General features: G+C 34.0%; 1 protein-coding gene across 2 annotated transcripts in view; it reads left to right on the top strand.

Annotated features, from left to right (window-relative positions):
• The window catches only part of STPG2 (sperm tail PG-rich repeat containing 2), a 586,771-nt gene that overhangs the window by 160,148 nt on the left and 413,279 nt on the right, over nucleotides 1–13,344 (top strand). For both annotated transcript variants that reach the window (XM_032861350.1, XM_032861361.1), the window contains 2 exons: nucleotides 3,516–3,675; nucleotides 11,426–11,586. In XM_032861350.1, coding sequence (XP_032717241.1) covers nucleotides 3,516–3,675; nucleotides 11,426–11,586 — 321 coding nt within the window. The remainder of the gene's footprint in view (nucleotides 1–3,515; nucleotides 3,676–11,425; nucleotides 11,587–13,344) is intronic.

Genomic DNA, 13,344 nt, shown 5'->3' on the forward strand with positions numbered 1-13,344 from the left:
CTTTTCAAGTTAGTGTTTTGTTTTCCCAAGGTAGGTACCCAGTAGTAGAATTGCTAGGTCATATGGCTAATTTTATTTTTAATTTTTCAAGGAAACTCCACACTGCTTTCCACAGTGGCTGCATCAATTTACATTCCCACCAATAGTGCATGAGGATTCCTTTTTCTCCACTTCCTCACCAATATGTTATTTCTTGTCTTTTTGATTCTAGCAATTCTGACAGGTTTAAGTTTGTGATCTTGATTTGCATTTCCCTGATGATTAGTGATGTTGAACATCTTTTCCTGTGTCTGTTGGGCATTTATATGTCTTTGGAACATGTCTGTTTGCGAATTTTTATTGCAGCACTATTTGCAATACCCGAGATATGGAGGCTACCCAAGTGTCCATTAGTAGATGAATGGATAAAGTAGTGGTGCGCACACACACACGCGCGCATGCGCGCACACACATGCGCACACACTGCACTGGAATATTAGCTGTAAAAAAGAATGAGATCTTGCTATTTGCAATGACATGAAGGGACATAGAGGTTATAATGCTAAGAGAAATAAGTCAGACAGAGAAAGACAAATACCATACGATTTCATTTGTATGTAGAATTTAAGAAACAAAACAAATGAACTAATAAGGAAAAAAAGAGACAAACAATTACCACCCCCCTCCCAGACTCTTACATATAAAGAATAAACTTGTGGTGGTTAGAGGGGATATAGGTGGGATGATGGATGAAGTAAAGAAGATTAAGAATATACTTATCATGATGAGCACTGAGTAATATATAGAATTATACAACCCTTATATTGTACACCTGAAACATACACATATCTGCTTATTTTTATATAAACACATAAAGTATAAACCAGAAAACAGTGAAGTTGGTTACCTACAAGGGATGATAAAGAGATGGAGTGGAACTGCTGGTATATTGCAGGAGTTCATTTTTGTTGGCTTGCAGGAACCAACTGTTAATTTTTCCGGTTTTGCATGTTGGTTGATGTTATAATGGTAGTGTGAGATTAGCCACGTGGTAGTGTGACTAATAATTTCCATACCATGAAAATAAGCAAATGTTATAAGTTTGGACTGTTTTCCTCTAGTGGTGCAGCATCCATGGGGTAGAAGGGAAATGAAGGGAGGGTCATGTCTTTGAGTATACTTTTTAAAATACATATTTGTCTTTTAGAATCATGTCAGTGTTCCATATAGTCAAAAATAAAAATAAATAGATAAGAATGGGAAGGCTTAAAAAAACCCCTAAAACTGAAAGTGAATGGGAAAAAAAATGTACCATTGTATTCCAAGTGAATACTTATAACCACATTGAAGGGGGAAAAAGAATAATCCCTGTAACCACAGTATTTGACTACACATCAGTCTTGAATAGGATGAAGTTGGAAGGGATAGTGAGTGCAAGAATTACAAACAAATTCTGAATTCTTTTTAGGAGGTTGGCTTATTATAGTGGCATGGGTGAGGCAATAATGAAACTATTTTAGATGTATAACACTGAGCAAAAAGTCAATATTGTGAATCAGCATTTTCACTTGGAAGAAGGTACATACAAATATGGCTTGGGGGAGGTGGAAAAGGTCTAGATTTGAATTGAAGGTTTGATGTAAACTCATGATTCCTAATATATACATGTGTGTGTGTGTGTGTGTGTGCGCGTGTGTGTGTATAGATATAGGTGTAGGTAGTATAGATATATAGATATGTATCCCAGCTTGCTAAATAAGCTAAGAAACAGGGACTGGGCAAAGTAGGTGGAAGATGAACCTGAACAAACAAAAAGATGACGGCATATCATAGGGACATATGATCCAACTTAAAGGGCTCCCTACTGGTAAAAAGAAACACAGGTATTAATTATAAATAGTTAAAACTGGTATTCATATTTCCATATGGACTTAAATACATAAATAAGTGCATAAATAAGTAGATAAATGATGAAATGAATAATTGGGGGGGAAGAGGGCTCTCGCTTATGGTAGAATGTTGAGTGCTTACTGATAAATGCAGAGGATATATTCAATTTTATAAAATTAAAATGACCACTGAGGTTCAAGAACATCATGTACCCCTAGATAATGATACTTTGAGGAAGAAAGCTACATCACCTATTTAGTATGCTGCTCAGAAATGCATAACCTGAATATAATCGTGAGAGAAGTCCCAACTAATGAAGCCTTTATTATACAAAAGTGAGGTGCTATATTCTTCCAAAGTCCCAGAACACAAAGGAGGGTTGTAGAAATGTTCCTATATTAAAGGAGGCTAAAGGCAATATTTGAACCAAGTCTAAATTATATACTTGAAGGGGAAAAATGCAACAGAGGCATTATTAGATCAGCTGACAACTTTGGAATATGAATAGTTGATTAGATAAAATTCTATCATTGATACATTTACTGAAGTTGATAACTGTGCTTCAGATATGTTAAAAAAAATCCATATTTTTAGTAAACACATACCAAAGTATTAAGGGGTAAAGGGACATGACATATGTAACTTTTCATTAAATGGTTCTATATATATGCTGCATATTTGTGTGTGTGTGTGTGTGTGTGTGTGTGTGTGTGTCTCTACAGAGACACACACAGGGAGACACAGAGAGGAAGGAATGGATATACTGAAAGAAAGAGAAAGAGAGTGTGGGCAAATGAAAAAAACAAATGGCATAATGTTAACAGTAGGTGAATCTGGGTAAATATTATACATATTTTCTTAATTATTTTTATTCATGTAATTTTTTCTGTAAATTTGAAATTAATTCCAAATAAAAAGTTAAAAAAATAATGCTATACTTCATGAGTTATTATATGTATGCTTAACATTAACTTAAATATTACAAGTTTATAATAAATTTATTATAAGTTTATAAATTGAATATTATAAGCTAAACCAGATTTATATATCTCTTGCAGCTAAGATTTTTTTCTTAAGATATTTAATGATATTGTTGAATTAATTGAATATGTATATCAAGGAACTTTGTAAATTTGTGTTAATTTTATTACATAAAAGAAACCATGGGTGAGCCTGTGGTGGGTATTAGGGAGGGCACATATTGCATGGAGCACTGGGTGTGGTGCATAAACAATGAATTATGGAACACTGAAAAAATAAAATTAAAAAAATTAAAATAGAAACCATGTTAGATCATATAGGTTTTTTATTTATTATCTTAACTTACAGAATAATTTAAATGTGAAGATTGTCCATACATTATCATCTAGAATCTCATCTTGAGATAATTTCCTTCAAAATGTCTATTTAGCATGGTAAAATACATAATCATTACTGTTTTAATATATATATGATTTTACTAAAAGTTATATATTTTATGTTTTGATAGGTATAAGATCTTAATTCATCTGTATTTTTCACTCCGTTAAGAAATAAATTAAACTCCATATGTTATATTAACTAAGAAGGCAGCTTTTAACTCATGAAATATCAAAATGTACTATATAGTACCTTTTTCACTGGCATATTCTCCTGTTCTTTACCAGAGATTTGTACCTATCAAGTCAATCACTCCAGCTCCTGGCACATATAATGAATCTCGAACTGCTTTCAATTCCTTGAAGAAAACACCAGCACTGAAAAGTACTCCATTTGGTCAAAGTGCTGCTCGATTCACACAGGACTCCAGGACAAAGGAAATGCCAGGTTCGTAATTAATCCATGTAGTTTTGTAACTTAATATTCAAGGCGGATTACCAAAAAGTACATATTTTTTGTTCTGTGGTTTGTGTTGTCATTTTAAGTCACATTTTTTAAAGTATTGACCATACACTAAACACAGATACATTAAAAATAATGTATAATTTTTAAAAAAGATTTTAATTTAACATGTCACATATCTTATTGGTAATTTTCTATTATTTTCCTTCATTCAATAAATTTCCTAATTTCTCTTTATGAGTGAACTTATTTATCAACTATGTGGTCACTGCCAGTATTTTAACTTATGAAATGCACTTTTGTTAAAATTTTATTTTGGGGTTATCCTAAAATGTTCTAGTGTTCTCACTGGATATTTTAGTATATAGAACTAAGAATCTAGCACAAAAATAACTTATGTAAAAGTTAGCATATAGTTATGTGTTGCTGCATCACAATCTCAATGACATGAAAACACAGGGTTTTCTTTTGTATCTTATTATTTTGTGGGATGGCTGGAAGGCAGAGCTTAGATATGGCTGTCATTCAGTATGTATGCATAGCTTCAGCATTGCTGCCCCAGGGTAGCTGATCTTTTAATTTGGTAGCTCAGGACTCTACAAGACATGGCAGGATGCTGCAAGCCTTATTTCCTAATGTCAGAAATCCCACATTCCATTTGTTAATCAGATTACTAAGGACACTACATATTGAACAGACGAGCATAACACTTTATCTCTTAATGCCATGGGTAACAAAGAATTTTTGGCCATCTTCAATTTACTATAGAGTACCCTCTGCCCACAAAACATTTACAGTTGTCCTCCATGTTTTCTCCAGGCCTCCAAAGTCTCATGTAATTATGGTGTGATCTTGAAGTCCAGGATTTTGTTACCTAAGACCTGTATTGCTATAGGTCAGAATTTTTGGGTGTGATACTTTAGAGAAGCTTCTTGAGTATGACTTCTATCTGTTATACAAGCTGTGAACTAAAGACACACATTATCTGCCTCACACATCCTAAAACACAGCAATGGGAGAATTACAGGATATTCATACTACATGCTCCTATTCAGAAAAGAGAAAGCTAGAAGCCCTTAATAATCATAATCCTATAACAACTATGAAATCTAACTAGGCACATTTTGTAGTTTCCTTGATTAGGGCCCAGTTGGGCTCCCTGGGAATGATTTTCCAAGGTCCTTTGTTCTGCCTTTTGGGCTCTTGATTTTAAATCATCCTTCCTTTTCTGTAAGAAATAGGCTATGTTTCTGGCTGCCTAACTTGCTTACACCAAGTTCCACCCACTGTGTTCTGGCAGGACTGCCCTTCTGAGTCAAGATTGCCACAGTCCCAGAAGATAAGATCCCTTGCCCCAGAAACCTGTCCATACCACATCTCCTGATCAGAGAGTTTTGCAGGGCTTCAGTTCTGGCAGAGTTGGTGTCAGGTCTCATTTCACAAGCAGACCAGAGTGCACCTAGTTAAAAACTCACCACATTCAGTCCAGGGACCAAACACTAAACACAGCAGGCAAGGAGAGCCTCTACAGACAACTGGCCTGAAGTTTAGAGCAGCCAAAATACAATAGCAGAGTGCATGCAGCACAACTGGAGACATTTCATGAAGTGGTACACCCTGAGCAATACATGACCTCTTTTTCATTAGGTTATTACTCTCAGGAGCAGTCGACGTAACTGGCTTTTCTAACAGAGAAGAAGGCAGAGACTTAGACAAAATTCCAAGACAGAAGAATTTATTCCAAATGAAAGAACAAGATAAGGCCACGGTCAGAGATCTAAGCAAAAACAGATACAAGTAACATGCCTGATGGAGAATTTAAAGCAACAATCCTAATGATACTCACAGGGCTGGAGAAAAGAATAGAAGACATTAGGGAGACCCTTATCATCAAGATAAAAAAAGTTAAGAAAGAATCAATCAAGAGATGCAGAATACAAAAAACGAGACTGGACATGGGCTTGATGCAATTAACAGCAGGCCAGAAGAATCAGAGGAATGAATTAGTGACTTAGAAGACAAAATAATGGGAAATAATAAAACTGAACAAAAAGGAGAGTAAGAATTATGGGACATGAGAGTAGGCTTTGGGAGTTCGTGACTCCAACAGATGTTATAACATTTGTATTACAGAAGTCCCAGAAGAAGAAGAGAGAGAAAAGGGAGTAGAAAATTTATTTTAGGAAATAATAGCAGAAAATTTTCCTAATCTGAGAAAGGAAACAGAAATCTAGATCCAGGAGGCACAGAGAACTCCCATCAAAATCAACAAAAGCAGGTCCACACTAAGACATATTGTAATTACACTTGTAAAATATAGTGATAAACAATCTTAAGAGCAGCAAGACAAAGGAAATTCTTAATTTACAAGGGAAGACCTTTAAGGCTAGCTGGAGATTTCTCAACAGAACTTTGTCAAGCCAGAAGGAAGTGGCATGATATATTCAAAGTGCTAAATATGAAAAATTTGCAGCCAATAGTACTTTATCCAGCAAGGCTATCATTCATAATAGGAGAGATAAAGAGTTTGCCAAACAAACAAAACTAAAGGAGATCATGGCCACTACACCAAGAAATATTAAAGGGAACCCTTTGAGTTCAAAGGGAAAACCAAAAGTGACAAAGATAAGAAAGGATCAGAGAAAATATCCAGAAACAATGACAAGACAGGTAATAAAATGTCAATAAATGCAAATCTACCAATAATTACTTTGTGACTATAAATGGACTAAATGCTCCAGTCAAAGCCAAAGAGTGTCAGAATCAATAAACAAACAAGACCCATCTATATGCTGCCTACAAAAAACTCATTTTAGAGCAAAGACACCTGCAGTTTGAAAGTGAGGGGTTGGAGAAATATCTATCATGCAAATGGATATCAAAAGGAAGCCAGAGTAGCAATATTTATGTTGGGTAAACTATACTTTATTTAATTTATTTATTTTAAATATTTATTCATTTGAGAGAGAGAGAATGCAAGAGCATGGGAAGGAGGAGCAAAGGGAGAGGGAGAGAGAAAAATTCGAGGAGATTCCACGCTGATTGCAAAGCCCGACATGGGGCTCGATCTCATGACCCTAAGATCATGACCTAAGCCAAAGCCAGGAGTTGGTTGCTTAACTGACTGTGCCACTCAGGTGCCCCCAAACTAGACTTTAAATAAAGACTTTAGAAAGAGACAGAGAAGGGCATTATATAACCATAAAGGGGTTGATACAACAAGATATAACAATTGTAAATATTTATGCACCCAACATGGGAGCACCCAAATATATAAAATGATAACAAACATAAAGGAACTAATTGACAATAACATAATAATATTAGGGGACTTTTACACCCCACTGACATCAATGGATGGGTCATCTAAATAGAAACTAACAAGGACACAGTGGCTTTGAATGCTACTCTGGACCAGATGGTGACTTAACGTATATTCAGAACATTCTATCCTAAAACAGCAGAATACATATTGTTTTCAAGTGTACATGGAAGGTTCTCCAGAATATATCACATATTAGGTCACAAAACAGGCCTCAACTAATACAAAAAGACTGAAATCATTTTCTGACCACAACACTATGAAACTAGAAGTCAACCACAAGAAAAAATTTGGAAAGACCACAAATACACAGAGATTAAACAACATGCTACTAAACATTGAATGGGTCAACCAAGAAATCAAAGAAGAAGTAAAAAAAAGACATGGAAACAAATAAAAATGAAAGCACAGTGGTCCAAAACCTTTGGAATATAGCAAAAGTGGTTTTAAGGGATGTACATAGCAATAAAGGCTTACCTCAAGAAGCAAGAAAAAATTCTAAAAGAAGTAGGCTGTGTTTGTAGTTGGAGCTTTCTCCTATACAAAATGAGGGGTCTACAGCCACTTTTCATTTTGCAGTGTTGTTGTATCTTTCTTTCCAATTTGTATAATTTCCTTTAAAAAAAAACTTTGTGGGCATCTGGGTGGCTCAGTTGGTTAAGCAACTGCCTTAGGCTCAGTTCATGATCCTGGAGTCCCAGGATCAAGTCCCACATTAGGCCCTCTGCTCATCAGGGAGCTGGCTTTTCCCTCTGCCCCTCACCCCTTTCATGCTCCCCACCCCTCTCTCTCAAATAAATAAAATCTTAAAAAAAAACACAAAACTTTGTAAGTACCTTATTATATTGACTTAGAATCAAATACACTGGACAAAAGCCACATTCACATATACTTCGTGGGAAAACCCTTGTCTACTTTGGGTCACCGTTGGTGCTGCTGTGTTTTGATACTCTTAGATTCTTCTGAACATTATTATTTTAGCCAAGAGGGTCTATGACATATGACCTTAAAATTCTTGGAAGCCTTTCCTTTAACTGAAAAATTCTATGACATACTATCTTAAATCTTTCTGAGGTCTTAACAAAGGGTCTTGCAGTCATACCCTGGATTTGGTCTTTGATCTCAGACCATTTCTTGAGAGCTTTTTGCTATTGTAGAGATGGGATAAAAAATAATTTTACTTTCAAACCCATAAATTTTTATTTCTCCTTGAAAACAACAGTTTGAACTTATCTTTTTCTTTCCATACCTTGTCACACATGGCTAAAAACAACCAGTTAGCCCTTTGGATATTCAACCTGAAAACTTCCTTAGCTAGAAACTACTTATTTGTTAAATATTTTCTTCATTATCTCAAGCATTAGTTTTGTTAAAATTTCAGCCATTACATTATTCAAGTTGTCTTTTCTCTAGCCTCCAATAGCATTTTCTTCCTGTCCCTTAAGCCATCACTAACTGTCCTGTCATGTCCCTTTCTCTAAGTCTTGAGTTATTCCAGCTTCTGACCCATTGCTATAAATTTTGTTATGGTAATTTGTTATGGTACGTCTCTACTGGTACAAAATTATTTATTACTCATGCCATTGAGAAGTTGAGTCTTCTTTTTCTCCATTCCAATCTTGGTTAGTCTGGTGTCTTTTCTGACCAATAACATGCAGTGGAAGTGATATTTTAGCACTTCTTAGGCAAAATCATGAACTTTACAGTATATAACTGGGCCTGTTGAAACAGTTGGTCTTGGAGTCCTGAGCCTCTGTGCAGTCTGAGTATTCTAAGACTGCAGTTCTGAAGAGGTCATGTGTAGGTGGCTGGCACTACACCAGCTGAGCCTATGAATCTGAAATCCAAAATATTTCTAAATATGAACTTATTCACTGGTCCAGCTGCCTTAGAATTGGGTCTTGTTTTCAGTTTTGTGGTCCACTGTATTTTGAATAAAGCACTACAAATTCCCTAAAGGTTAGTTTATTTGTAAAGGATACAGTTAAATTATGATGACCCTTCCATGCTAATCCTGAATCTTACATAATTTAAGAATTACTGAGAATGGCCTAATGGAACTTCAATTTTTTTCTGTGTAGATATTAGTGTACAGTAATAAATTGGGCCCGTCAATCAGTTTTAGAACACACTTATAGGTTACTTTTAGAAAGTTACCTTAAACTCTCTAGTTCTGGGGTTCCTGGGCATTTCTATAGTTGCTGAGTAGAAAAATGAATGTGAAAACCTCTAATGTGAGTGAATTAACTTAGGATGGCTTTTCACATCAGATGCTTAACAAGGTACTACTTGTGATGTATATACTTTGAGTGAGGGCCCTATATTTAAACACTTAAGCTGTAATGTCTTCTGTTGTCTTCTCCTGCCAGAAGAGAGACAGATCTCAGATACTTGTCTTTTAAATACCTTAAATGATGGTCCAAATAGTTTTCATTACACTTTCTATTTACCTTCTCTTCTAAACATTACAAGTGGAGGAATGTTGAAGATTGCAGAAAAAAGATAGTAGCATTTAGGTTTTGGAGAGTTGGCACAAGATAATTTTTGGTAGAGATTTTTGAGAAATAGATATTAGAACTGGAATATTTGAAAATTGGGAAGAGTTTATGGGTAGCTTCTTTGAGAAAAACCTTCTATTTGATTACCTATGATGATTTGATCACTTTTAGTCCAGAAAGCACCTAAAGTACATTTAGCCTCATATCAAAGTGCCCATTTGTCAACTGTTTGTTTCCTGCCTACAATGAGAAAGAAGATTGTACCAAAATGTAAATCAACACAATCCTTCCTTTATGGAGAAAGACTAGCTACAAAATGCTTAGCCAAATAGTCAATTTACATTTATTATAAGCTCTTTTTCTTGTGGATTGTTCTTGGACAAGCAACAGCCCACAGACAACATTTTGAGTAACACTGATATAGTCAATTTCTGTATCTTCAGACAAGGAACTTGCAGCCCAGTAAAACAAATGAGATTGAAGTTATGTCTTATAATTATTTAGGTGTAGAGCTAATTTAGTAGAATTAGTTGATAACATGAGTACAACTAAATTAAGTGTTCTTTCAAGTATATATTGCATTTTATGGATATTGCTGGTCACTGAAACTGATTTTTTAATATTACTGAATTGTAAAACATATGTACAAATATACAAAAATATAAAAATCTAAATATTTGTTTCAAATATTTTAATGTATTGATAAAACTTTTTTCAATGGCATAGAAAGTTTTTATGATTTTGAATGAAAAAACTGTTATTCATTCAGATTGCCACTGTAGAAAATATTCCAGGTTATAAATATGTCCTGAAAGGTAAAAGGCAAAAGTAAAATAACTGTGCTTGCTGGCCTGCCTGCCTGCCTTCCTTCCTCTTTCTTTCTTTCTTTCTTTCTTCCCCTCTCTCTCTCTTCTTTATTGACATATAATTTACACAATAAAATAATTCATTTTAAGTGTATAGTTTGGTGAGTTTTGGTAAATATATGTAACCACCACTACAAATAAATTTTGGAAATTTCCATCATTTAGAAGATGCTCTCTCATTCCCCTCTGCATTTACTTTCCACCCATTCCAGGCTACTGTCTCTGTCACTATGATGTTGCATTTTCTGGAATTTCATATAAATAGGATCATATGTTATTCAGGAGTTTGTCTATCTTCTTCTACTTGGTATCATGTTTTTGAGGTTGATTCCTATTATTGAATTTATATTTCCTATTTATTGCTGAGTAGTATTCTATTGCTTGGGTATAGCGCATTTTTTTTTTTTTTTAATTTACCAGCTGATGGACATTGGATTGTTTTCATTTTTCTTTTTTTATAAATAAATAAATAAATTTTTTTCTTTTGTATTAACATATAATGTATTATTAGCCCCAGGGGTACAGGTCTGTAAATCGCCAGGTTTACACACTTCATAGCACTCACCATAGCACATACCCTCCCCAATGTCCATAACCCAACCACCCTCTCCCTACCCACCTCCACCCCCACCCTCGGCAACCCTCAGTTTGTTTGTGAGATTAAGAGTCTCTTATAGTTTGTCTCCCTGCTGATCCCATCTTGTTTCATTTATTCTTTTCCTACCCCCCAAACCCCACATGTTGCATCTCTACTTCCTCATATCAGGGAGATCATATGATAGTTGTCTTTCTCCGATTGACTTATTTCTCTTGTTTTCATTTTTCTTGGGAAAATACCTAGGAGTCGAATTTCTGGGTCATATTCTAAGTACATATTTAACTTCATAAGAATCTGACAAATTGTTTCTCTAAGTGTCTTATACCATTTTACGTTCCTGCCAGCAATATATGAGAGTTCTTCCTAAAAAAATTACTCAATTTAAGGTTACTCAGTTTAAAAAAATTAAAAGCATCTTTATTCTTACCTATGATATTCCTCATGGCTTTAGGTCCTGGGTTTTATAATATCCTAAACAATACTATAATCAACAACTTTACCGATACCTGCTTGATGAAACAAAAGAAAAGTGCATTTGGGTCTTCTGTTCCTCGGACTCTCTTCCTGGTTCAGGAAGAAGCTTTTACTGCTCCTGGTCCTGCTGATTATCAGGTAATTTAATATAATGTTAAATTCATATTAATTTAAATAAATTTAAATAAATAAATTTAAATTCAATTAATATTAATATAATATTCTTTATATCTAATACCAAGACTTAGGGCTTAAAAAATCACATGTGACATATATACCTCATTACTTTAAGCCATATTATTATTATTATTATTATTGTTTTTAAAGATTTTACTTATTTATTTGAGAGAGACACCCAGAGAGGGGGGTGCACAGGAAGGAGCACAGGGAGAGGGACAAGCAGACTCTGCACTGAGTGCGGAGCCCAACATGGGGCTCAGTCTCATGACGCTGAGGTCAGGACCTGAGCTGAAACTAAGAGTCAGATGCTTAACTGACTGAGCCACCCAGGTGCTCCAAGCCATACTATTACTGAAATTATTTGTATGTGGTAATTTATGGCATAAGAATAAACATTAATTTGGTTCATAACTGTGTTTGTAATTTCTTTTCAAAGATGAATCTTGTTTATTTCTTTGAGGATCTCATATGTATTTCTTTAAATATTTACCTTCTTTAAAAATTACTCCACTAAAAAAAAAAAAAAAAAGAATAAAATTACTCCACTATTTTCTGAGGTTAATTTAGGATCCCTTTAAATGATTTTTGTGGTTTTATAGTTTTTGTGTAGAAGTCTTACCCATCTTTATTAGATTTATTCCTTGGTATTTAGTCTTTTCATGTTTTCTTTTAAATGTTTCATTGTTTAACGTTCTTCTACTGGTATAAAGAAATATAATAGTCTTTATTAAAGATTTGCTTTACCAATAATCCATACTTCTTGCTAAATTAAATTGTTAATTCTACTAATTTATAATTAGTTTAAAAAAATTTCCTCAAGCACAATTATGCCACCTGTGAATGACAGTTTATATCTTTTCTCCAAGTGGTTGATCTTTTATATATTTTTTTTTGTTTTCCTGGACTTCTGCATCTCAAAACAGTATCAAATATGATAATTATATGAGTAGATAGTAAAATATTTTGTTGGATTTCTCAGTTTATTGAAAGCAGAATGTTGTACATGTTTTTGATTTACCGATAATTTACTTTCACAAAAGGCAGAGAAAGGTATGGAAGGAACTCATGTCTTAGCTTAATTTGACTAAATAAAGAGAACTAATGAAATAGAAGGGAAGAATCTTTTGTAAATAGTGATCATGTTATTTTACAGTTTAGAATTGTCAAGAGATTATGGACATTATTAGATATATACAAGGAACTTAGATAATCCCTATTTCAAAATGATCAATAGAAAATAAGAAATGTTCTTAAGATCAGAGACTCTAACAATAAAACTAGCCTAAAAGGGTTGAGGGGAAGATAAAGTCTTGAGTAAAATTTTGACAATGAAGTTTTGCTACACGTTAAACTTTTTAGAGGACATTTTTAAAAGAACATTGAAATATATGTGTATATATTTATTATTTATTCTTTCTCACTCCTAAAGAATTTGAGAAAGTTTGAAGAATGTATATATGGAAAAGTAAAAGTAGCTAACAGTAAGGGTAAAAAATATAGATAGAACAGATAGATATTTTATAGGCAGAATATAAATAGAAGTTAAACATTGGGGAAGTTTGAACATAGTTGCCAAATCATAAAAGAACATGTACAAAACAGCGGAAACATAGTATCTGTCCTATTGTAGACACTCAGAAAATTGTAAGTGAATAAATGAATATGAAAGAGAAGCATAGAACTGTACTCCAGGAAGCTTAAAGTGAAGGACAACTT

The sequence above is a fragment of the Lontra canadensis genome, unplaced genomic scaffold (genome assembly GCF_010015895.1).
Source record: "Lontra canadensis isolate GAN:19392208 unplaced genomic scaffold, GSC_riverotter_1.0 scaffold1, whole genome shotgun sequence".
In the NCBI taxonomy this organism is placed as follows: domain Eukaryota; kingdom Metazoa; phylum Chordata; class Mammalia; order Carnivora; family Mustelidae; genus Lontra; species Lontra canadensis.